General features: G+C 36.0%; 1 protein-coding gene and 1 pseudogene across 1 annotated transcript; one reads left to right on the top strand and one right to left on the bottom strand.

Moving 5' to 3' along the window:
* Positions 1–15: 15 nt before the first annotated feature.
* Positions 16–1,624, top strand: LOC110680438 (annotated as a pseudogene).
* Positions 1,625–3,212: 1,588 nt separating this feature from the next.
* On the bottom strand, positions 3,213–26,741 carry LOC110680437 (solute carrier family 2, facilitated glucose transporter member 8-like). Its single transcript, XM_021856235.1, has 2 exons — positions 26,195–26,741; positions 3,213–3,603 (listed from the first exon to the last, which is right to left on the bottom strand). The coding sequence occupies exons 1-2, from the start codon at positions 26,523–26,525 to the stop codon at positions 3,236–3,238; spliced, it is 699 nt and encodes a 232-aa protein (XP_021711927.1). The 5' UTR covers positions 26,526–26,741; the 3' UTR covers positions 3,213–3,235.
* Between the last annotated feature and the right edge of the window lie 920 nt (positions 26,742–27,661).

The following is a 27,661-nucleotide window of genomic DNA, read 5'->3' as shown; positions in this document are numbered from 1 at the left end:
GATCTTTACAGTATAAGAGGCTCTCTAGGGTCATTTTTCATCCTGTTCATTAACATGGGCACGTTGGTATCCTTCGTCGTCGGAAGCTATTTATCCTATCACATCACGTCGTACATTCTCATGATATTGCCGATCGTTTTCCTACTGTGTTTATTTACACTTTCCCGAAACGCCACAGCATTTGATTCGGTGTAACAAACTCGAAGCTGCTGAATGTTCGCTGAAGTATCTTCGTAGCTACACGACCTCTCCGGAACATGTGGAAATGCTGAAAAGTGAAATGACCACCATGATCAACCAGGTTCATCCAAACGGAAAGGACTCTAGCGAAGATTCGTCTATCAAGTTGGCTGATTTTGGTAATAATGAACACACATTTTCAATAAAAGTATCCATATCGGTAATAACAATTTCCTTGCGTTTCAGCGCCATTTTCTACCAAAAAGGCTATACTCATCGGAATGGTTCTGGTTACACTGAATCAGTTCTCTGGATGTTTTGCGCTCATAAACTACACCGCAAACATTTTCGCAGAATCCGGTTCGGACCTGGATCCCAATGTGGCCGCCATCATTGTGGAGTTATCCAAATCGCCGGATCTTACGTTTCCACGCTGGTAGTTGATCGTTTCCAGCGAAAGGTAATTGTCTCATACAGTCACCGCCAAAATAAAGTGAACACTTACTTGCGATTACGCAAATTTCAATGATCATATGCCGCAACTTGAAATTTTATCGCTAAAATTTTGTTCTTCATACATATTTAACATGTGTTATCTGTGATGCACAGCAAAACAGATTTTATTGTGGAAAAAATGTTGGTTTTTGCATAGACAAACTAAGCATCAAGTGCTCTGAAAACCGCTGAAGAAGAGCAAGACCTGTAGAGACTGTGGAAAAAGAAAGTGACATAAACACCTAGTGGGCTCTCAATTTGACAGAGCTTTAAGTTATTTTATGATTTGAAAAAATAAACGACATTTCATCCGCAGGTTTTGTTTGCTATATCATCAATAATATTACTTTTCTATGAAGGACAAACATTTAACCAAAAGAATATTCCCGTTAAGACTTAAGATTTTCATGAATTTACGTTATTTCATGCATGTGGCCACTTTATTTTGGCAGTGACCTTTAACCAATCTATCAAATGATTTTATATTTTTTCTTATCCAATCCATCAGGGACTGTACATCGTGACGGCATTCGGTTCAGCCATAGGTCTAGCTGCCATGGGAGTTCATGCCTACCTCAAAGGCTCGGGATACGATGTCAGTGCGATCAACTGGATTCCAGTCGCTAGTTTATCATTCGTAATTTTCATCGCCTCGTGCGGAATTCTGCCGCTAACCTTCGTGATCCTTTCGGAGATCTTGCCCCAGAAACTGCGAAGTTTCGGAGGATCTATGTGCACCACGTTCCTCTGGGTAGTAAGCTTCATTGTGATCAAGTACTTCCCGGTTATGGTCGAGGTGTTGGGAATGCATGGCTGCATGTGGACCTTTGCCGGATGTTGTACGTTCGGAATGTTCTTCAATGCACTGTTCATTCCGGAAACGCGAGGCAAGAGCATCGAAGAGATTACGCTCGCAATGAGAAAAGAGCAAGAACTGAAATGTGGCTGAATGTTTGAGGAATGAATGAGAGAGGAATTGCAAGATCGAGTGCCATCAGGAGGTTATGTCACCTATAAGCATAACATGATGAAATATGTAAACACATGTATGTGGAGAGTGATGAGTAAGTGACGGATTAGTTAAGCGTAAAACGCGATGTTTCTATTAGTTTGAAGTTTTCTTCATTAGCTTACTTAGAATAGATACGTTATAGGTTATCTCAACAAAATTGTGATTGATGTGATAGTAATAAATTGCTTTCAAAAATAAATTATGAGATTAGAAAAAAATTAAGGAATTGTTGTTTTTTTTTTTTCTATTTGGTGTAAATACGAAGTGAATAGAAGGGTTCATACGAAAAAAAAATGAGAAATGGTCGTCGTGCGTTTTATATAGCAAGGTTGCGTGTCTGGGAAAAATTTAAAACAAAATCGTAGTACCCGTTTTAAAGTTACGCTTTTTTGATTGTATATGTCTACTAATCAAAGGAAATCTGAGATATTTAAACGGATTTTTATTGGCCGTGATTATCAGAAGAATATCCATCACAATTTAGTTCAGAGTTGGTTGTTTTTAGTATTTTGTATCTTCTTGTGGGAGTTTTGAATAGAAAGATAGACGAAATTTTATAGTTACGCTTCTTTGAGGGATAGCCATTGAAAACACTAACTTTAAATAGATTAATTAACATATTAATACCGTTAAGTTAAAATAAGGGTGGACCTTTGTAAAACAAGATCATCAAAACTTTTTTTATTTTTGGGAATACCGGTATAGTTTGTTCAACGAAGTGGAAGATCAGAAAATTTAAGGCTGATTTCACAACAAAAGTTTTTGTTTCCTCTTTAGGTGAAGATAAATCGAAGCCAAACTTCAAATTTTCAAAAGCAAAAAATCTGGAGAGCCAAACATCCGTTGAGGCTGAAAATTTATTGATTGGTGACTTGCTGGTGGTAACCAATCTATTAAGCTTTCAACTCAAACGGGTATTCAGTTCTTCAGAATTGTACTCTTGAAAAATTTGAAAATGTTTTGCTTCGATTCATCTTCGCCTTAAGGTGAAGATGAAATCGAAGCCAAACTTCAAATTTTCAAGAGCCGGATCTGGAGAACCAAACTTCCGTTTGAGCTGAAAACCTAATCGATTGGGCACTAGCTGGTGGTGACCAATCGATTAGGTTTTCAGCTCAAACGGATGTTTGGTTCTCCAGATCCGTGCTCTTGAAAATTTGAAGGTTGGCTTCGATTCATCTTCAATTGACCGTTTTAGAGCATTTCACAATAATTGCTGAGGGTGACCCATCGAAAATAGGTTTAAGTGTTTTTATTTTTTCTATTTCAAGGTTTTCAGCAAAGTTGTGTGCCCATCACCTTAACAGATAATTGAAATGCATTTTTAAGCCTGGAGATTGATACAAGGATCATTTTGTAATGGACATATTATTGACTCTGCAATAGGTTACCGGACTTCGGATATTAAACTTGACTTAACTAACTGAGTGACGGTTAACGAATGAATCTTATTTCGGAGAAGGCTTAAGTGGTAACCCTTATGTGGTAAAGAATGTAAGATAATGAAACAATTATAAGGGTATTGTGCAAAGTTAACACATTTCTAACTTACCTATCTTCCGCAATTTCAGTAATGTATAGCGGTACAAGTAGGAATACTCCGGCAGCGCCCAAACCAGCTAGCACCCGTCCAAGGTACAATAGTTCCACGTATCCACCGAAAGCAACGCATGCCCAGAATCCGAGCAGTGGAATGGCTGCCATGCACAAGGAAAATTTCCGCCCGAATTTGTCCGCTGACCATCCGAAAATAACCGTCCCAAAGATGGCACCTACGCAGAGCAGCGAAGCGATCCACGTAGCTTGAATATCCGTCACAGGGCCGGCCTCCAGGGGAGCGTTAGCGGAAACAAGTAGCGGCAGAAACGGCGACAACCATCCGATGGCCGTTCCCTGCGCTAGCGAGATGATGTTAACTGTAGATGATACAAATTAAGAAATTGATAAGGTTTAATTAACTTAAGAAACTAATAAATTTATGTTGTAAGGGGAACTATCAGCAACAGATTAAAAACAGAATATTTAGCCACCCTCTTAGCTAAAGCTTACACGTAAGTCGTACAACATGTCCATTGCGCCCAGCTCAACCAATAAGGGGCCTTACCAAAGTTTAACTGCTTTTTTTGCGTTAGACTTAGTTTTAATCATATGTGGTTGTGGTTGTGGATCAGGATACGAATACATGAACCATGTTGTCTGGTGCTGTCCCGAATATGGAATTACCAGATGTACATCTATGTACATCCCTCAGGGCTCGACGAAAACCAGACAAAGAAGAAATTAGAGATTTGTTGGGAAGACTGGACTTTCAGCTTGTTTACGAATTTTTGAAGTAAATCAACAATATTGTTTGATAACATGATGTTTGTTTGTACCGTCACAGGTTGTCGTCATGTCTACTCTGCGTTTTTCAGCAACAATTATGCCACTACAATGTGCTGCTGTTGGAGATCAACGAGAAATCCAAAATTCCCATCCCTTCCAAAAATTATTTGTAGTCATTAACCTCGACCAAACCACGCGTTTTTCAGTTCTCAAAATCCAATCTTGTTTCCTAAGAAGCAAATATGATTTTGTAAATTAAATCAATAGAATCCGGCGCCGTAATGCCTAAGAGCGCTTGAGCCTGTCAATGTGAATTGGATAAAAAAACAACGGAGAAAGGTATCGAGCGTGATTGTTCTATATCATTTTTGTTTATGGCTATATCAGTCATGCGACTCAAAGGAAAAGAGAGTCTATAGAAGATTTTTTCAAATGATAGAAATCAAAAGTGCAAAGGCGGCAAGGGAGCGAAAGATTGAAATTTTATTAGGTGGTGAAAAATTGAGCAAACCATTTGAACTCAGTAAGCATCGAAGCGTCCGGTATTCGTACCTGTGTTGGTAGCAAAGCTCAAACCTTTGAGCCAACCCTTCTCCAGTAGAGAAGCTAGGTAGAATACAGGACGCTTCGATGCTTACTGACTTTAAAAATGGCCTACTCAATTTTTCAATCTATCGCTCCTTGCGACGCCTATCCACTATTAATTTCTATCATTTACAAAAATCTTCTATAAACTCCCTTTTCCTTTGAGTCGCATGACCGATATAGTATAAACAAAAAATATATATAAATAAAACTTAGTTTTAATTTTTAATCATAGCGATGACGTTGGGGCTAAGTATTCCGTACACATTAGATGAATTGAATCGGATCAAAGCTTTTTCGGCTACATTTTAGAGTCTTAAACGGCTGTGTAGGATTCCGGGGCGATCTGGAGCGTTGCCCCTTCCTTTAGACGACGGAAACCGACATCTTTACTACGAAAAGTCTTCTAATGTTTGGATTGGGTATATCATCTTCTTGAAGAGTGTTGGAGCCCACGAAATAATCAACTCGTGCTAAAGATTAAACCAGACACGAGGAATTTGACGAAAAAATGTTATGGAACTCAAAAGTTTTCTATCAAGCATTTTTTCAAGAACTTTGTTTACGCATTCCTTTCGAACCCGTCCATGAACCACCCTTTATATTTTACTCATTATGCCTTCCGTAATTCCTCAAAATTGGTCCTGATTACTTTCTGGGGATTTTGTCACGAATAGCTCATTAAACTCCTTCAAGGATTCCTCCAACAATCTCTTTTCTGCTACTTTTCTTGGATTTCTTGATGGAATCCAACCTGAGGCTCATGAAGAACGCTCGAGAGCATATTTGAGAACCCGTTCAAGAATTAATTTATAAAGTTGAAGCCACTTGAAATTCTCTAAAAATTTACAATAATTGGAAATTCTTGAAAAATACCACTATTTATTATCGAAAGATTTTAACCGGGAAAATTTCCAACGATTCAACCTGGATCGATCACTAAAAACACCACCCAAGTATTGCTATAGAAATTTTACATTTTTACATACCAAAACTAGCGATGGGCGATTTTGAATCGATGTTCCGAACATCGATTTTTTTCGTTCCGATTAATCGATTTTTGAATCGATGTTAGGAGCATTCAAATCGAGTGAAATCGATTTTCTTCATTCGATTTTTTGTTTTGATTCAAAAGGATGAATTTGATGAGAATTGTTAATGAGTTTATGAACTATGAACCTAGTTATGAACTGGAATTCAATAATTGAATTTCGTTTTATTTGAGAGCTTGTTTTTGCACCTTTTCATATAAGCTTGAAATCGAATTGATTCAAACACATCGATTCAATTGTTTCGATTAATCGGTGAATTGATTCGACATATCGAATTCAAATCGATTTAGTAACATCGATTTTCTGGTCAAATATGCCCAACGCTAACCAAAACCCCGATCGACATTTTGCGTAATGTACTTTGACCATAAATTCCATAATTTCCCATTCGGGGTTATGTCATTCGGGGAAATGGTGTAGTTAATGGCCTTCGAGGATATGGGGTAGAATTGTCTAGGTACTACCATAGCTTTTTCTCCAGGAATACTATCTGGGATTCTATTTGATATAATACGTTTCCTAAAAATACCAGTTCTTTCGGGAAGATAAATCCTGGATATCTCCTGAATTTTTTTTTTTTCCCAGGACTTCTTAAAACATTCAAACAGGAATTATTTCAAGGAATTATTTCAAAGATTCTACCACGGATCTAGCGAATACTTTCTTCAGGTATTACTACTGAGATTTCTCCAATTACACACGTAAGAAGATCCCCCTAGAATAAATCTTCGGTATCTTATGACATCATTTGAGTTTTTTTTCTTGGATTCTAACATTTTATTAAAATGATACTCTTATAAAAATGTTCTTATAAATTCTTGGAGGTTTTCCTTGCAGAAACTATGAAGATATTTTTGATGAATTTCAGGAGGAATCCTTAAAACTTTGCTGGAAGGAATCGCAGGGCTGGTAGTGAGTTACGTTTAGTGACTTGGTCACTATTTTCGACCTGGTCACTATTTTCGACCTGGTCGCTAAAAAGTCACTTGCAATTTTGCACAAAAAGTCACCAAAGTCAATTTGTTCAGTAAAATTGTCATTAATGTCACTATTTTCGTAATCTGTTCATAAACATAATATGGATTTATATTATTCAATAACAGACATAGTGTGATTTGAAAATCTTATAGGGATACGTATTCGGGGTTCTGCTAAACCGCACCAAGTGCTATTTTTTCCAAATTGAGTTTTTTATACCAAAGGACTCAAATAATCATAAGCTTTCTTCATCTTTCATTCATCTTAGATCACACATTTTCTTTGGAAGAACATGTAAAACTGTAATTTTGTTCAGCCAGATTGAACTATAAACCAACGCATGTCATCAGAGGAATTCACATTTCTGATATAGAGCAAGATTTTTTTCAATTTCCTTCTATATCCTTGCAATAATGTCCTAAAGCCCTGTCCCAGTTTTAGTACCAAATGCTTAAGTTTAGGCCAAAAGCACAAGTTTATTCAATTTTTAAATGATTTTTGTTAGTTTAAGTCCAAAAAACAAATGCTTTACGATTTTGAAATTTTGTCACACCCTTTGGTTTTAAACGCAAATTTTGGGTATATTTTGCTTTCCGTGTTCCTTCCGAAATGTCGAACAGAAACAATCCCAGTGTGAAAAACTAAAAGCCCTGTGGCATTGTTGTCGACAAAGTGAACGTCAAACGTGATCGAAAGTGTCAAAGTTTTGGTTCCATTTTTATAATTACCCCTCTACCGGCAGCTTCATTTTTTACCGCTAAAAAATATTCAAATCGCCGATTTTTTTTGTTTCTTGAATTTCTGCACCATTTTTTCACAAGATCTCAAAAAACTCTTCTAGTTGAGAATCCGTGTCGATATTAATAATTGGTGATTTAGTTTTGAAGATATTTTGATGTTCCTTGGGGGACCGATATTCTCCATATAAAATGTCTTTGGCGCCCATTTTTGTTTTTGGTCAATTCATCCAAAAATAAAATGTGTACTATACAATACCAGGTTAATAAGGAGCTACCCTGAAAAATCATACAAATCGGTTCAGTATTCTTGGGAGAAATCTGAAAACTACGATATGAGGTTTTTTAAGTTTTCAAGATCTTTATTTGTCCAGCGTGGTACCAGAAACATAAATGCTCATTACTCAAAGACGGCTGCACCAAATTGCTTCATTGTTCACAACATACTCGCATTAATGTATCATTCCGAGGAGTGGAATATCCGAACACGATAAAAATTCTGTAGCCTGAGAGATTATGTGAGTTATGGCTACGCGTTGGTCCCCAAGGAATTTTGGAATATCTCCGGATCTAGATGACCAATGATCAATATCGACACACATTCTGAACTAGAAGAGTTTTTCAAGAACTTGCGAAAGAATGGTGGCAAATCGCGATTTGAATATTTTTTTAAGCGGTAAAAAATGAAGCTGCCGGTAGAGGGGTTAATGTTTAAATATGATCTTCTTGGCATAACGTCCTCACTGGGACAGAGCCTGCTTCTCAGCTTAGTGTTCTTATGAGGGGGAAGTCCTCTATGCCCGGACACTTTTTGTTTTTGAAGATATTTCAAAATCTACATTAATTTACCGTTTGTTGATGTACAGTCTAAAATAATATCAATATTTTAAGTAAAAACTAACATGAGAAACAATATAAAACTGTACAATTCTATTTCTGGTGGGTTACATCATGTACCAAAAATCGTATGCACTAAAATGTGTCCTTTATGCTTGGAAACTATGATTTGCACCGTCAAGATTTACACCAAACCCACAGAAAGGCCAAGGGGTGCTTCGTATGTCAGTATATGCCTTGTGGGTTCAATCTTTGCATGATGTACATCGTATGAAGCATATTAGCGATATTATTGCTCACTTCCTTAAACTTCTTGTTGGTTAGCGCCATATAAGTCTAGGTTGCGCTAGCGGTTGCTCGTATTCGGGTGAGAATGTTTCCGGGAATCGCCCGCTTTTGTAGTTCCTGACCATTTCTTGCCAGCTCGAAGGTTTTATGCGGTCTTGAAGTGTGCTCTTAGGTGCATTAAACTGGTGTCCGGCCATTTGGACGAACACCGTTTGGCCGAATGCCATTCGGGGTCGTTTGGCCGAATGACGTTTGGCCGAATTACGAACAGAATAATCAAATTGCCTCAACGCTGAATGTGGTCCCATAACTATTTAATCCAAGAGAACGATAAAATTGACCCGATAATGCAGGACAAGACTCTAAGCCGCGCAAAACTTTGTTTGAAAGTTTGTTCAGGGAAGTTTCTTGATTTGTAAAAGCGCTTCTTTTGATACTAGCGGCCTAAAAGTGAGATAAAAAAATATATTTTTATCTGTTGAAGGTAGACGGTTGGTGTCTCCAGCAAAGTTGTAGCACATGTTAATTCAAGACACTTTGTCGAAGACAACAAATTTCTATCTCTTATACATTACAAGCTATGTCATTTTTCTGACCCTTAAAAATCAAATTTTTTATAATTTTTTTATAACATTTTTGACATTTTTGTGCCTCTACAAAGTTGTTCAACTACCAAAACTACATGTTTTTGCTGAAAATTGCAACTTGCTATCTCTTATGGTAAATAGTTATTTTTAAATAATTGGCTTGACGCACTTGGCGATTTGTGATTTTGAAAGGGCTGTTTTATGACTTTCAATTGACACTAAAAACTTTTTGGCCAGAAGTGGTCTATTGATTGTTATGTTATAACTAGTTAAACCATAAAAATGCATTTAATTGCGGTTTCACGACATTTTAATCGTTTTCATTACGTTATTTCATATGAACATGTTGATTATGGTAATTTTCATTATTTTTTTATTTACTCCCTCACCTACAGACTTCATTTAGCATGGAAATATTTTTCTTTTTTTATTTTTGTTTATGTCATAACGTTTCACCCAAGTCTTCGACAAAGTGTCTTGAATTAACATGTGCTACAACTTTGCTGAAGACACCAACCGTCTACCTTCAACAGATAAAAAAATATTTTTTTATCTCACTTTTAGGTGATTTAATCACCTGGCCGCTAGTATCAAAAGAAGCGCTTTTACAAATCAAACTTCCCTGAACAATATTTTTCGCTAAACCAACGGTTTAGGCGATATTCTATTACGATCACAAAATCGGCAAAAAAAAATCACTGTGAGCTGGTACCAATTATTTTTCGAAAATAGTTGAGAAATAATTCGTTAGATGCATTTCGCCATGCAAATTTTTTTGGGTTTTGCGTAGTATCCACTTCGTAAGTACTGTGCTAAAGGATAGGACAAGTAATGGCCAAGAAATACTTCAGCTGTCCAAATTACTTGAGCTGTATCCAGTTGACAAGTAGAGCTGATTCGTAACATCGGTAACGCCTGCCGTACAATCAAATGGAGCTGTCACTATTCCACAAGTAAAAGTGACTTTATGCTCATTCTGGATCAGCTGCCAAAATTACTTTGGTAATAAGCAACAAATTGTACTTGACCGCTCTACTTAGGATGTGGATACCAGGCTTTACCTTTTAGCGATTTTTCGTGCATAGGCACTAACGCATGTGCGTTACGGTGTGACGAATAGCGAATCAGGGCATGCATGTAACCCATTTTAAATGATTATTTCAAGCCCTACCCCTACCCTTTTCCATGGATGAAAATGCACTTTTTGTAACCTCTACCCCTCTCTGAGGGATCCAAGTGATATTCGGACGACCTGAAGAGGGGATAGAGAAAAATGAGTAACTCTCGCTGAACTTTACTAAAGAGCCTATATAACCACGGTATACACAACAAAGTAGGCTATTCCCACGTGTAAACAACGGTTTTCAAAGAAAACATGTGTCGTCATTCCTATCGTCAAGCATGAGGCTAGAAAGACAGTAAAAGAGAGTAGGCCTTGCTTTCTCTTGTATTCGTTCTGGTTTGCGATAGAAATGACGTCACTATCAAATGTCATTTTTTGGAATAAAATACCTTATTTCTTTTAACCATGCTATGTAATATTGAGAACCCTCCTCTCTCACTCTCTTTCGATGATAACAGTTAAATACTAAAGCTTTTGGGAAGTTTTTGCTATTGAACGCAGCAGAAGATATTAATATGCCCCAGTTATTGAGAGAAAGTACATAAAGAGAGCTGCTCAATTTTCAGTCGGTACTTTTGAGAAGTTACGCGATATGTTATTCATATTGAAATCACGATGCGGAATGAATTATTCCCTTAAATCAGCTTCCAGTGAAGTATAAAATGTTTACAAAATCTGATTGTTTTAAACGATTGCTCAAGTGATATGTAAGAATTTGTTTCGGTGTACAAGAAATGTGTGTTGTATACGGTGACAAGAAATGAAGCTCTTTACCATTTTGTTGACCAGCTATTGCAGATAGCACCTTTCAACAGGCTAGGCACTGCATAGTAGGCAGAGGGGAATTAATCGATTGCGAATAGGAAGATGGAAGCTCAAACTACAATGCTGATCCACGCGGTGCACTCGGTGTCTTTTTGCAATCAACATTACCTACTGCATATCGAGCAAACGAAAGAATGGTGGCTAAGAAATCTGAATCATACTCAAGGAGATCCACTGTATTACAACAATGACCTAGAGTATTCCATTGCTGGGTAAAAGTTCGTATCGAGTAAGTGGCATATCTATTCTGAGACCGAAACACTTTTACTCTGGCAGAAATTATGTTTTAATAACATATACACACAATTTAGAAGTGAAATTTACCAAAATATGGAATAGTTAAACGTGAACGCCTAAAGCAGTATTTAAAATAAACTTCGAACTTTTTATCCCAAATAATTTACACAGTCGCCTCTCCACATCTCGATATCGAAGGAACCATCGAGATAGGGAGAGATCGAAACATAGAACATATTTTTAATGAATACTAGATTTAATACCGATCCGCTGTTAGGAAAATAAGAATAACAATAAACAAGCAGACATCATTTCATGCTTCTCGCTGCTGACAAGTAATTTCTTGGCCTATCTTGATGCATGGGAAATTCCTGCAAGGAATCGATCAAGCAAGCGCTTTTTTCTGATCGCAGTACGCAGTTGAAAAGAGATGTCAGTTTAAACGGGAGTCGCTGTAGAAAATTTCTGCAAGGAATCGGCGAGAAATTTCTTTAGCGATTCCTGTTCAGCAGCAAATCAGGCTTTAAGCACGAAAATCTGGTCTAGTATCCTTTGATAAAGTGCTTATCGACATACGGAGAGAAAATCGGGAACGAAAAATCAACAAAATCACAGCGAGATATGGAGATATCGAGATATGGAGAGAAAAATTATATGCAGAATGAAGGGACCGAGGAAATCATCGACATAAGGAGAGATCGAGATGTAGAACATCGAGATGTGGAGAGTCGACTATTCATTTTTGTCATCTTTGCATGAACAGAATTGATTTATTGGAATAGTTTTGCTTTTTTTCAAAGTAAAACAGAAGCAAATTGATGGAGACGGTTACCGACATAGAATGTTTGTGTTTGACAAAAAAAAAAACAGTTAGATTCCTCTATCCCATTTTTTGCGGAATCTTGCATCATTTATTAGCGCATTGTGATAACGGGTCTGTTTTGAAATCGAAAATCGGCGTAATTTATCTTTAATAGGTGTCCATACTTTGAACTTTCCGACAATTTATCTGAAGTTATCACTTCGCGAATGGCGTACTTTTCTAACAATGGCCATAATGATGCTCAATAAACCGTCCGGCTATTTTTTTACTGCTTTACCTTGTTAGTGATAATACTCGAACGAGAATTCCGTTCCACTGTTGCACTTGTATCAACAACCGCGCTGACACCTAATCGTGTTTTTGTTACGATCTGTCGTCACACATTCCACTAGGTAGAGAACGGGGAAATGAAGCATTTTGAACAAGATATTATCGTTCTAGGTCAGTGGTGCTCAAGCTGCAGCATATTGCGGGCCGCATAAGACCAATACTATACAATATTTTCGCTTATGACTTACCTTGGTTACCTCAGGGATGTTAAAAAACTTTGTTTGCGGATGACACAGGCCTCTCTGCCGAAAGGCGGAGCCTGCGTGTCATCTGTAGTCGGTTGCAAAAAAGTTTGGATATTTTCTCTTCATACTTGCAAAAATGGAAGATTTCTCCTAATGCTTCCAAAACTCAACTAATAATATTCCCACATAAACCAAAAGCTCTTATTTTGAAACCTTCAAGTAGACATGTTGCCAAAAGTAATAAACATGTAAAATGTCTCTATCCCCTCATTAATAGAAAATCAAAACTTCGTCTTAAGAACAAGCTTTTGATATTGAAACAAATTTTCGGGCCAGCCATGTTGCATGCTGTAGCAATATGGACTAGCTGTTGTAATACCAGGAAAAAAGTTCTGCAGAGAATTCAAAATAAAATTTTGAAAATGATTCTGAGGCTTCCTCCCTGGTATAGTACCAATGAGTTACATAGAATATCCAATGTTGAAACATTGGCACAAATGTCAAATAAAATCATCAATAATTTCAGGAAAAATCGTTGCAATCTTCTATTGCCTCGATTGATGCGTTATATGTTTAGGTTAAGTTTGGTTGAGAAATTGAAAACGTTATTTTTTTTCTCTTATAAGCAGGTGAAATCAACTCGCCTGTAAAAATCTGAACAGCTACGGCAAATGAATGGTAATATGTTGTTAAAAAAATGTTTATAAAATCTTAAATTTGTTTTAACAAATTAGTATGATAGTGTTTTCTAATAACACAGAACGCCTAGATATGAGAAATAATGAAGGTAATGTTTGGAATGATACTAATAAAAAAAAAATAAAAAACTTCAAACAAATTTCCAGGCATGATACCTACTTTCTTTAGTAAGAGAACAATAATCGAGGAACATTCTTCATTACATCATGCAATGCAAGAAGGATATAAGTATTCTTAAAACAATGAATTGTTATACTTATTTCAAATTGATGTTTTCAATATTGATAAAATGATGGATTAATTTTTAGAAACTATTCATGAATCTACATTTATTGAAAAGAGCTTCGTGGGCTGCATTCTTGGATACAGAACGCGCAGATTGATCACCACTGTTCTAAATCAAACAAAAGAATTGAGCAGCTTCATATTGAGAAATAGTTTTATGGCCCATCGAAAATCGCAAACGTATTTATCTTATGTAGCTACTACTATGCTATCAAGGGCATTGAAAGAAAAAAGCATTCGAATCGTGAACGTGAGGAATTTCAATCGTAACAAGAACTCTCACTGCGCTGATTAGAAGCTTAGATCATACGTTGATGCACTGCTTTAGCATTCACACTGATGTTAACTAATATCCGCGCGCTTATCTGAACGCGAATGCCACTATAAACACAGCTCTCGCGATAATCCGGCCGCGAAATCGAGCACTTTTGCCTCGTTGGTTGCGATTCACATACCTAGGTGTAGATGTAGGAACAACAATGCAATGATTTGCTTAAATGTGTCTACTTGCAAGTTCAATGCCAAGAAGCGGGAAGCCCCACGCCAAGGGTTAGGAGCAGCACGATCAAACAATCATAATGGGTAAAGTTTGAGGAAAGCGGGGTTTGAGAATAGCAAGCACACAATATCGCTTGATCCAGTCGTTTGGCTGTCCGATGATGTAGATGGAACATTTTCAATCTTGATGAATATAAAACGCAGTAGAGCAGTTTGGGAAGCTACCTGCCCGTTCTAAAAATATACTATAATGACAGCTGGGGGATGCACACATATCTGGTGGAGTTTTTTTTTCGTATGATATGTTTTGTCTAAACTTGACTTAGAAGCGCATATCATCGAGTAGTTTGTAGACGTCAATATGCCGGTGTTTAGTTTTAAACGTATACTGGAAACACTTAAGCAGATGCATGGATGTTAATCACATTTAGGTATATCAGATCACTTATAAAAGCAACTCGTTTAGGATTAATTTTTCGACAAATTCTTCAATGACTTGCAAAACATATGTGAGAATGGCATTCGAATTTGCCTCAAAAAACAAGTTGAATAAAAGGAGGAGAGCCAACAACATTTGAAAGCTGATCGAAACCGTTTTTACTTATACTTGTCATGCTACTCAAATACTCTGCGACGAGAGGTAGTTACTTGAAATAACTTGGAACCATATAAATGTTCCCGATTTTCAAGCCAATAATGTAAACATAGTGACCAAAAATACAAACATGTGATCGATTTTTATGAATTTTACACAAACTTATATACAGAGCTCATTCAAAACAACATGCATTCTCTGCTCTGATTCTCAGCTTAGTGTTCTTAAGAGCACTTCCACAGTTATTAACTGAGGGCTTTCTTTGCCAAAGTTGCCATTTTCGCATTCGTATATCGTGTGGCAGGTACGATAATACTTTATGCCAAGGGAAGTCAAGAAATTTCCATTACGAAAAGATCCTGGACCGACCGGGAATCGAACTCAGACACCTTCAGCATGGCTGTGCTTTGTAGTCACGGACTCTTACCACTCCACATTGGGCTAGAGCGCAAGATTAGGAGGAAAACAATATTTTGACTATGAAGATGTTTTTTTAAGAACAAAACTGTTTTCTGCAAAATTGTTACATATAGTGAGAACTGCATTTTAACATTAAGTGATATTAGGGTGGTCCAACAATATACGGAAATATTTAACCATAATATCAAAATGATAACAGCGATAATAAAAGATGTTATCTTTTTGATATCATCCAGTTATCCTATTCTGCTCGGGAAGCGCACAGCTATTCATTAGGACCATGCTAAAGGCAGTAATTTTATATCTCATGGGTTAGCTTAGACTGACTACACATATCAATGGTTGCTATTCCGTGATTGACCGAAGTCAGTGAAAATGCACAAAGAATCAACTAGAAGTTCAGCTGGGATTGGCCATAATCTTCTTCAGTGTGCATAATTCAGTGCCTCTATTTATACAAGGTCAATAACGGCGCCGGCCACGTCCTTGCAGTCAGGTGGGATTGAGGGAAGGAATGTTAGTGTGTAACCTTTGCTATTTGGAGACCGTGTTTGCCTCTGCATCTCCACAAAGGTTACTGGGAGGGATGTTTGTTAATGGGGAGGATCGTTGGGTCAAAGGATTCACTTTGATAAGCGATTAGACCATGATAAACAATGATTTGTGAGATATATACATGCTTATACGTAAATATAATTGTTCATATAATTTCTATGTAGAGGAAAATTATGCCGACACTTGAGGTGACGAACCATTCAAAGTTTGTTGAACAAATACCTAAATGTAACATTCCTACAGCTGTCAGTACGAAAGCATGTGTTATTATATTTTACTCATTTGAAAAGAAACAAAAGACTCAATTGGTTGGGACATCATAGAACACTCTTATTCTTATGCCGACACTTACAGTGGCGAACCATCCAAAGTTTGTTGAATAAAGTGAACCTTTCGCAAGTCTACACTTGTAGTGTCGAACCATTCAAAGTTTTTTTAATTACAAAAATAAAGGTATGTAAGGGGTGTTCTGAAAAAAAAAAATGTTAAACATAAATAAATCATGAATCAGAGTTTGTGTCGACACTCACAGTGACGAACCATCCATAGTTTGTTGAAACATCATATTTACATCCCACCATTGTAACGATGAAATGTGCAGTCATACATATTTTATAGATTAGAAATAGTAGCATGAAACGAGCTCACCAATTGATCCGTTATCCTTGACTGAGCAGCCACAATCCACTTTCAGCTTCACTCGTTTGCTTAGCACTCAGAAAAAAAAAAAAATAGGCGCGCGACCCGAAAAAAAACACGGACGACAGCTCGGGCTTTCTTGACGCACTGCCCAGGAGCAAGCGTCAAGGTCGTCGAAAGATCAAAAAGAACGAACCGATCGCGGCACTTTTTAACTTACTCCAACCGAACTCCCCGATCACGCCACTTTTTCACTTACGAGATCGACGCGCGACATGTTTGATCCTGCCCTCGTCGCTCGCTCCGGCAAAAGCAAGCGTCAAGGTCGAAAGATCAAACAGAACTCAGTAATTTTATATCTCATGGGTTGAAAATTTACTTGATTTTTCATTAACAAATGAAGTGTCTTTAAGTAAAAAGGTGACAAAACACTACATATAAGAAAATCAGCCCTCAAGTTTTTTTTTGCTTATTTCACTCCATACTAATTGAATGGGCATCAAAAAGCTAGTCATTATTTAATAAGTTATGTTTGCTCATCTATTAGACGTACAACTCGATCAAACTGTCACTTGAATCCATTTACTTTTAAAAAAATCGTCAATAGTTCTCTGTTCATATCTGTGAAAGATCAAAAGAAAAGTTTAGCAAGCTGGGTGTATCGCATTTGGAACGCCATGGCAGAAAGAAAAAAATAAATATATACATGTATTGATATGATGGGAGATTAGGGGTTCTGATAATCATTAAATCCATTATATGGTTTCTGGATATTTGAGAACAAGAAATTATTTATTTATTTATTTATTTTATTTAATCCAACGGATAGCAGAAGAGATATCCATTGTTTGCTATTATTTAGCTTAATATGGGATTGTAGCCCGGCAAACATGAACAAAAATCCCTAACAAAATTAGCTCAAAAGGGATTTGTTTCCTCAGCAATATCCTTCATTAAGGTTTGAAGAATATATTTTCAATATGGGATGATAAGTTTCTACTTACATTACAGTACTAGCGTGGTTGGAACATATCTCGAAATTTCTCCATAGTAATTTCTATATAAACCTACATTGTCTTTGGGCCACCTTTAAATCACCACCTATATAGCTGAAAATTTCACAGAACACTATCTTTATGGTAAGAATGGTATGGAGCATATGGGAGATTGGATTTTAAAACATATAAAAAAATTTGAATCGCCCTATTGTAATATACGTAAAGTACATCCCAGACAACCAAAATGTACGTATAACGAAATCACCTGGAGGCTCTATATGTGCAAAATTTTACTTATAAGATGTTGCGAAACGGCCTTCTACGTACAAAAGTGGAGGTGATATGCGTGCATATATTATGTGATGAATAATAACAAACAATGCGAGTGTATAAATATTCTACCGAACTAACCTGTGATCTTATGCGACTTAACTTATGATAGCAAATGATGATTTGACAGCTACTACGGATTGATTCGACTTACTTTGTACGTGTGTACGGGACGAAACAAAATGTACAAATGAACTCAGAAAAGAAGTGTTTTATGCGAGGAAACTCATCAATCTGACGAGTTTATCCACGGTGTTTAGCGAGTTTGATGTAATTAGTATGAATAAACGAGTTGTAACGTGAACTTTCATGCGATTTCTGGGTGTCAGGGATATTTTCCACTTTACCTTCTATTCGAGAATGAATGAAACAAAATGAATTTGTTTCTTCAATTTTTTAAATGTTAGAAATATCGAAAACAAAATACTATTTGTCCTTCCTGAATATAAAATTGACCCTGAGTGTAAGTGTACCCGCCTTATGCTGATCAATTGCGCCTTACATTCTGATAGGTCAGTATCGCGCTTTTGCCCCTTGACCTTTGTGAGACACAACAATTCCTGCAAAAGCGTGGTGCATTCCAAAACAAGTCTTGAGGTAGGTTTTTTTTTTGTTGCGACAAGCCGTTCGGCTCTTCGCTTTCAAAACAAAAACATATTTGTTTTGTAGCCACTATCAAATATTCGCTCGCATTAAAATGGCATAAATATGAGCATTTGGCGAAGTTCGGCAATGCTTGCGAAGCATTCACTCCGAGGCTTAAAAGTCTCGCTCCCACCAAATTATCTTGTTTTGGTCCATGAGCGAAAAAAAACATCAACCAGATTGTGAAACCGGTCCTCGTAGGTACTTCCCAATCCTGGCGAGTCAAAACAACTGCAGCACAAAAAAGATGCAAACAAAAGTTATCAACGTTTACTAGTCTGCAGGATCTGTTTTGATTTTTTTCTATGTACAACGATCCTTCTGATTCTTAGGGCATGCTTAGGTATAGTGGAAGTCGATTAATTAAAAATATGTGTAGAAGAGGGTGGTTGTATTTATCGTCTTGGCCAAGCAAATAGTGAAAAGCTTTTAAAGCTTGCCCCAATTTTCCGGTTTTATTGGGTTTTACCACCAAATGAGATATTCGGTTAACGATCCAATGTATGCTTGAAAGTTGGAAAGTATTGTAGCAGGGTAACTGAGTATTAACACACGCCGGCTTCTGTTTTGGCCCAATGGATATTTTTGATACTGACTTGTAGAAAAATCGTGACTAATCGGAATAGAATCATCCTAGCTGAAGATGTCTAGATTTGATTCTCGGTTGATTTAAACATCTTTCTGTAATTATTTTTTTTTATTTCTCTGTGCGTATAGTATCGCCATAATATCGATGCAATATAGGAAAACAAATGTGGCTATATTGGAGAGCGAAATTTTGCTAAGAATTGTGAAAGTACTAAGCTGAGAAGCAGACTCTTCCAGGGGAATGTAAGATCAAGAACGAAAAGATTTTTTTCAAAAATTCTAAAGGAGCTTAAGAGGTATTGCGCGAGCTACTCCTAGAGAATTATTCAGGTTTGTAGGAAGTACTTAAATCAATCACGATTGGCGTTACGTTAGTAATCCTTCATCTTCTTTTTCTTCTTGGCATTACGTTCTCACTGGGACAGAGCCTGCTTCTCAGCTTATTCTTATGAGCACTTTCACAGTTATTAACTGAGAGCTTTCTTTGCCAAAGTTGCCATTGCCGCATTCGTATATCGTGTAGCAGTTACAATGATACTCTATGCCCAGGAAAGTCATGGAAATTTCTATTACAAAACGATCCTGGGCCGACCAGGAATAGAACCCAGTTACCATCAGCATGACTTTGCTTTGTAGCCGCGGACTTGGCTACATCAAACCTAATGGTAACGTAAAAACATTTTGATTTTGGCAAATAATAATGTTATGCAATGATAATCATTTTTGATCATATTTTTATTACACTATTATATTTGGAAGCGAAACCGAATACCAACCAACATTGGTTCGGGAAAAACACCCTCATTCTTTTTTATGTACCTAAAACGAAAACAACTTTCGAATGCATCTGTTTCATTCAAATCCATGACCCACTTGATTTGCTTTCACAAACATGTCATTCAATTTTCTTACAAACATTGAATGAGGAATGAGGAGATTTTAATTAATATTATTTGTTTTTGAGTTTTATTTTTTGAACAGTTGCAATACTGCATATGGTAACAAATTAGCAAACTCTAGTACGAATCCCACAATCGACCCGTTGATGGAAATAAATTTTCATTGGTGGTGATATTTCTTCTTGGACACCGCCTTGAAAAAATACATCTTAAAATGTCACTTCCCAATCTTCATTGAATATGATTACTATCACAAACATGATGGATAGGGAGTAGGGTGATTCAAATTTTAGAAATGTTTAAAAATCCAATCTCCCATATCTTTCTTACTATCTATATCATGAAAATAGTGTTCTGTGAAATTTTCAGCTTTCTAGGTGGTGATTTAAAGGTGGCCCAAAGAAGAAGTAGGTTTATATTATTATAATACGATATTATAATTACTATGGAGAAATTTTGAAAAATGTTCCAAACGTAATGTATTGTAATGTAAGTACAAACTTGTCATCCCATAGTGAATACTCATTCTTCAAGTCTTAATGAAGGATGTTGCTGAAGGAACAAATCCCTTTTGAGCAAACTTTATTTGGGATTTTTGTAGATGTTTGCAGGGCTCTAAGGGGCGATCCATTAATTACGTAAGGGTTTATGGGGGGAGGGGGGGTCTGCGATTTCTTACTTGCATACAATTTATTTTTCATTTTCATACAAAAAATCTTACCAGGAGGGGAGGGGGGGTTGAAAAACCCTGAAAATTGTCTTACGTAATTAATGGACAGCCCCTAATCCCATATGAGGCAAAATTATGGCAAACAAACTCATGATGTGTTTGGAACATTTTTCTAAATTTCTCCATAGTAATTTCCATATAAACCTTCTTCTTCTTTGTGTCACCTTAAAATCACCACCTAGAAAGCTGAAAATTTTACAGAACACTATTTGCATGGTAAACATGGTTGGGAAGACATGGGAGATTGGATTTTCAAACATTTTTAAATTTTGAACAGCCCTAATGGGGAGTCAAACATAGTCCAAAAAATGTTACGTAACTTATGGATGCTGCCTATAACAACTTGAAGGAAGTGGCATACATTTAAACTTATGATAAAAAACCTTAACATTTGTACAGAGGACCTTGTACTTTAGAGGTTACGAAAGGTTTTTCTCTACAATGTTATCTAATTCAGTTTAACAAAAGAGCCCAGTCGCATACGATATCAGATATTAGTTCAAAAGTGGAGGTCTATATTAGACTCGTTCCGATATTCCGAGGTATCGATATTTGATTCGATACGATTATCGAATAAATGTCTCGATACCACCGATATATTGATTTAAAATGTCGATATATCGAAATATCATGTGATACATTTGTATGGAGAAAAAATCCTATATCGCTTAGTACTCTGCCAATTAGTTTCCTAAGATGCGAAAATAAGGCTTTGGATACACAAAATTAGTATTATTTTGATCTTTCTGTGAATAAAATACATTTTATAACAATTTAACAAAGAAATAATTTTTCAAATACTAAAATTCAATTGTACTTGAAGAAAACCCTCTAATTGTTTTCTAGACATTAGTGTGTGATATAAAATAATGAATAACGAAAGCAAATATTAGTATTGTGACGTTTGGGAATTGTCAAAGCAATTTTTTTCGCGGATATATAAGGTTTGTAATAATATTTACGTGAAAATGAAGTCTCAGTCCCTTGAAAATAAAATGAGGCGTATTACATGGTTGGATAATGCGCCAATCCGAATTACCCTACTATGAACAAAAGTTTGAGTGTGATAGATAAAGAGTTGAAGATAGAAGCAAGTTATCTCTCACTCACACGTGGTTTCTTTTCGTAGTTTTAATTTTCATTTGTACAATTGACACGTGTTTTTTCGTCATTGGAGCTAGGATTTTTTTCTGGAGGGGGCCTAGCAAAATCTTATTTTATGGAAGTAATGGTGGTCGCAAAAATGAAGATTTTCACAAATTTCATGGTTTGCAAGGATTTTAAGGAATTTTATTTATTAATGATTTTGTCTCATATCGTTCCACATCACCGATATGTTTAAGCTTGAATTTTCAGTACAGAAGATATTCAATAAAAGTGTATGAATTAAAAAAAAAAACTTCAAGATTTCACAAGGAACATCCCTCGCCTTTCACGAGCTTTCCGGAGTATTCAACCACATGCTTTCAAGAGATTCCTCTGATAACTTTCAAGTGCATTTCTCCATAAATTATTTCTACTCTTTTTCAGTGCTTTTTCCAAAAACTCTTTAATTGGTTTTCGCTGAGTTCCCCCTGGGATTCCTACAAAAAAAAAAAACGTCCAAACTAATCGCTTAATCCAAGAGATTTTCCTTGGACTTTTATTAAGCTTTTTGACTACACCTAGATGTTTCTCAAAAAAATTCTTTCAGCTTGCTACAAAAATCTCTTAAAGGATTCTGACAGAGAATACCTTAGAAATTCTTAAAAAAAATGTTTTTGCTCCCTCTTCTTTTGCATTGTTAAGGATTTCTTAGAATATCTGAAGATTTCTCCAAGAAATAGTATAATAAATTCAATGAGTTGCATCAGAAATATCTCCAGAATCGACACGGAAAGAAAGAGTAATGGGTAGACTGATAATATTTTTCAAGAGCTCTCACAAGCAAATGATTCAATCGGGAAAATGTTCCAATCAATTTCTCCAAGAAACTCGCCGCAGAGATATCTGCCTTTTTTCACAGAAAATTCTGCAAGTGCTTCCTAAATTGTTTTGATTCCTTTAAAAATCAATTTATTCCCAAATTCTTCTAACAGTATTTAAAAACATATTTCCTTGAAAAAAAAAATCTTAAAAATTTAAACCTACAAAATTTTTAGTCAAATTCGTTCAGTTATTCTTTAAAACACTTCCATGAAAATACTCAAAAACAATCCGAGAAAGTTGTTCAAAAATTACTTCAGCAAGTTATATTATTGTTTCTCCTGGGTTTTTGTCCTTTATTTATTTATTTTTCCTTTAAATAGCACCAGCGATTCTTCTAATGTGTTTTTTTTTTAAATCAACAGATTTGTTACAAGATTTAACAATTTGTTCATGAGCTCCTTCAAACTGTCTCTAGAAATTCAATCAGATATTTTTTAGGATTTAGAAATTTCTCTATATTTTTTCCGATAATTAGTCCCGGGTTTCTTCCATGAACAAAATCTGAAAATCTATCCTGTCTCCACTTTGGTTTAAAAACTACTTCAGCTATAAATTTCCTTAAGGATTTATTCACAGATTACTCGACGAAACATTCAATATATTTGTCCAAGTATAAGTGATTAATGATAGATAATTCTGGAGATAAAACATACATGAAAATGTTTAAGAAGAATTTCCAGGAAAATTTGTTAAATAATTCGGCTAGGAATGTCAACTAAAATTGAATTAAAAAAACATAATTTCTGTCATAATATTCACAAACATTCAAAAACTTCATATTGACATTTTCTTCTTCTTGGAATTAACGTCCTCACTGGGACATAGCCGGCTACTCAGCTTAGTGTTCTTATGAGCACTTCCACAGTTATTAACTGAGAGCTTTCTTTGCCAAAGAAGCAATTTTCGCATACGTATATCATGTGGCAGGTACGATCAAGTGAAGTCAAGGAAATTTGAATTACGAAAAGAACCTGGATTGACCAGGAATCGAGTCCAGACACCTTTAGTATGGCTTGCTTTGTAGCCGCGGACTCTTACCACACGGCTAAGGAATCTTTGCAATACAGAGTATTGCAGCACTTTTAAGTTTAGCATCACCCAAAATCCAGCGATACAAGTTTTTTCAACTAAAATAAAAAAAATGCAGGGGCTGTAAGACGTGTTGGTGAAAATTACCTCAAAAATATGTTGATCTAGCACCTTAGAATCACAGAGATAATATTCATTTCAGGTGATGCTAAACTTTCCAAGGTGCTGCAATATTCAGTATGAGTGTTGCAATACGTGATTCCATACTTATGGTGGGTAGTGTATATGCTATATATAGCAGTTATGACTGAAACTTATTTGAAATCTGGATCCAAATTCAAAAGAGTTTTTTCGTTTATCGTAATGGTCAACTGGATGAACCATGTAGTGGAGTTGTTATCATCATTAATAGGTGTATAAAACATCAGCTGTTATCGTCATTTGAAAATAAAATTTTGCAATTTTGGGTGTTCAAAAGATTTTAGGCAGTTGTTAACGTCATTATCCCGGTATTTCAGCGATCCAACTCATGTGTACACACTTAAAATAAATCGCAGTATCCTGTGAAATAAATCACCATATATGAACTGTAAACAACAAAAATACAGATTTTCATGAAAAATCTACTATTTTACCGACAAAATCCGTGAAAACAATGAATTTACCGGAGAAAATCCGTGAAATCTCTTATTTTATCGGAAAAAATCCGTGAAAACAATTGTACTGCAACCCTGTGAAATATTAACGAACAGTTCGGTAACAGCATTATTTTTACCGAACTTCTGTAAAATCGTGTGACATCCGCTCTGGCAGGCATGAACTTCCTTTTATTTCAGTTTTTGCACACCACTAACAAGCAGTGAAAGCTAGCTTAGTGGTAGCAAGCCTGCTTCCTGATCGGTAGGTCGGGAGTTCGAATCCCGGTCAAACCATTTTGCCATGTTTTTCTTTATGATTGCGTTCAAAGATTTTACGGATTGTTCGGTGATTTTTCACCGAACCTTCAGCTGTTGAGATTACGGTGAAATTTCACTGTGATCCGTAATATTTTTTAAGTGTGATATTTTCGTGAGATGTTAATATTAAAATACTAATAAATAATAATATATAAAAAAAACATTTGATAAAATTTTACGATGTTGCTGCGCTTGAAAAACATTTGCTGATTTGAGAAGTTGTCAAAATGCGTTGCATTGTTATTCGATGCACGGCCTCAAGTAGACTTCAGCGATGCTGTATTTAGAAAGAATACACACATCCTAATGATGAATGAGTACACACAGCACCGTAAAACGATAAAAATGTTGAGTTTTGATTCCATTCACAATCGTTCTTGCATGACTCAATCTCACCCCCATTTTTAATGTTTTAGACACTGTACAGAAAAATGAAATTTTTGTGGAAAAATCGAAAAGATTCCAGGTAATACGAGTGAAGTGTATTGAAAAGACTTGCAACGTTCTACTATTACAACTGTGGCATCTGTATTCCACATGTCATCCAATCCCGCATAGCAACCATAGTTTCTAGAAGGACCACACCAGTGGTACCTACCGCGAAAGTCAAAACGTTCCCATAGCATCGAACTGCTTAGGCGACACATGCAATGTACGCATAAGCAGGACGATGACCACCAACCGTTTCGACAAATCTGACATGACAATAATGTGTCATACTCATATTTCAATTTCTCAAAGCACAGTCGGTAAGTTATCACCAAGTGCCTTCAGCCTTGAAACTGCCTTCTCCACATGTGCATTCATTCTCTCTCTTTCTTTCTCGATACCGATCGTTATCGATCGCTCACACGAATACATGCAAATGATATCCAGCTACCTCCAGTAGGACCTAATGTTAAACGAAACTTTGAATAAACGATTCATTCTATTATCAACCTCAGTCAAGTAGAGTTGAGGATCATTTCACTTCGAAAAACCATTATCAAGGCTGATCGCCTCACAACAATAGAGGTTAAAGTACATGCGTGATACTTTGCAGAGGAGAAATTTAATGTTGTAAATATTCCCCAGTATCAACATACCAGTTTGTTGATATATTAAACAGAAACTACTATTTCTAAAAATGTAAATTGTGATTAGTTTTGTGTAATAATATGTTCTTTAACATATGAATTATAAATTTTAGTGATATCAGCATTATTAGCTGAAATATTTCATGAAACATATTTTTCCGTTTTGACCCAATCTCACCCCCTAGAACCATTGTCACCCCCATCGACGGTATCGATAATGCTCTCGAAACTTTAATCGTTGAGAATGCTCTGCAAAGGATTCAAAATAAAATTTTGAAAATGATTCTCAAGCTTTCTCCCTGGTATAATACCAATGAGTAACATAAAATATCCAATGATGGAAAATTGGAACAAATGTCTAAAAAAAAAAGTATAATAATAATTTTAGTCAAAAATCGTTGCAATCTTCTATTGCAATATGTTGTTAACAAAATGTCAAAAATGATAAAGTTAGTTTTACCAAATTTTTATAAAAGTGTTTTCTATCACAGAACACGTAGATATAAGAAATAAATGTAATGTTTGGAATGATACTAATAAAGAATTAAAAATATATATACATCTTAAGAAGTAATTCCTTAAATAATCAAAGGAAATAAATATATTAGGAAATATAGCAATGGTTCATCTGCCCCCCCCCCCCCCCTCCTTGACTACATCCATGTAAGAATCTTTAATTCCTTACAGAAATCTCGCCAGTTCAGCTTATGCTCGAAAGGGTCTTTCGCCACTAACGACAGTTTTTTCAGCTGCTCAAATTCTTTCCTAAAGTCATCGGTCTTCTGGAAATGGCCATCAACTCCCCGGTAAAACATCAAAGATAGTTCGGCTTTTTCGATTCGGTTTTGTTTCAACAAACAGTAGGGCGTTTCCGGAAGAAAGCAGGTGCTAACAACAAACAGGATTGGCGCCACGAGCATCACGATGGGCACGGTAAAGTACGACAATGAGTTTCCCAGCACAAATCCCAACAGAATTCCGACGTTGAGTGAAATGACCAATACTGATCCGAGCATTCCTCGCAGTTTGCAGTGAGCGATATCGGCGATGTACAGGGGGATTGCTCGTAGGATTCCGCCTCCTCCGCTCCCGGCCAGGATTCGACCCAGATAGATGAAGTACACATTTGGTCCGTAGAGTATGCATATCCAAAAAGCCTGCGAATAGTATCAGTGGTTTAGTGCCAGTTGGAATATGGTAAGAAAAAAGTAAGTAATTGAATAACAACGCTTTGTACCTATGTAAGGTGAAACATTATATCAAAAGAATGAGTACCATAATCTGGGGTAATATTGATCAGCTTTTTGGACATTAGTTCCAACATTTTGTAAACAATACGACGTAGATAGTTCATATCTTCGACAATGCTTTTTAATGGTTTAAGATTTTCCTAACATGGCGGATCAAATGGCAAGATGATGACTTACTAAATTTCAAAAATGGATTTCAGATTTTATTTAAAAACTAGTGGTCTCGCCATATTTTGCCTTACAATCAAGTAGGCTGTTGAAAAATGGCATGCAATTTTCCATACAAAATGACGGGTTAATTTCTCCCGTTTTTCTGACTATTATAAAACCTATTCGAACTTTTTCTACGCTCAAACACTTCACAAATTTAATTACGAAAAAATAGGGTAAGTCCGTTGACTCGTTCTCAAGCCATTTCGTGACATAGAAACACCATTTCATTTTTGTTTATGTTTAAGAAGATAGAAGATAGATATATAGATAGAAAGAAGAAACTGCTAAAAATTCTATTTCATAAGTCTGTTTTTGTGTTAATTAAAAACGAAAGCAATGACAAATAGTTTTTTTTTCGGATTGAATTTGCTTATAGAAATTAAATGAATATGTTTAAGAAGAAATAGAAATTTTCTGATAACACTTCAAATTTATTTAACTTAAGAAACTTCGAAAAACACGATTTCACGAGCTTGTTTGCCTTTAAATCAATATTCAAAGCGGTGGCACGTAGCTTTTTCGAAATAAATTTTTTAAGAGAAGTTGGGAGAACGTGTTTATGTAGAAATATAGATTTTTGATTACACACAAAATGTATTTATCAAGATCCTACGTAAAATCCTAGTTCATAATTTTATATGCTTGTGAAAAAAATTCAAAGCGACATGTCTCACAGAAAAACTGAACGT

Source organism: Aedes aegypti, unplaced genomic scaffold (genome assembly GCF_002204515.2).
Source record: "Aedes aegypti strain LVP_AGWG unplaced genomic scaffold, AaegL5.0 Primary Assembly AGWG_AaegL5_hic_scaff_1391_PBJ_arrow, whole genome shotgun sequence".
Taxonomy (NCBI): domain Eukaryota; kingdom Metazoa; phylum Arthropoda; class Insecta; order Diptera; family Culicidae; genus Aedes; species Aedes aegypti.
This window is presented reverse-complemented; position numbering and strand designations above follow the sequence as displayed.

Bases quoted from the DNA above. Each gene is read 5' to 3' on its own strand.
- LOC110680437 (XM_021856235.1), bottom strand. From the start codon at position 26,525: ATGCTCGGATCAGTATTGGTCATTTCACTCAACGTCGGAATTCTGTTG. The intron at 3,604-26,194 runs GTAAGGAATTAA...TATCATCTACAG, and splicing joins GCTGAACTGGCGAGATTTCT to TTAACATCATCTCGCTAGCG.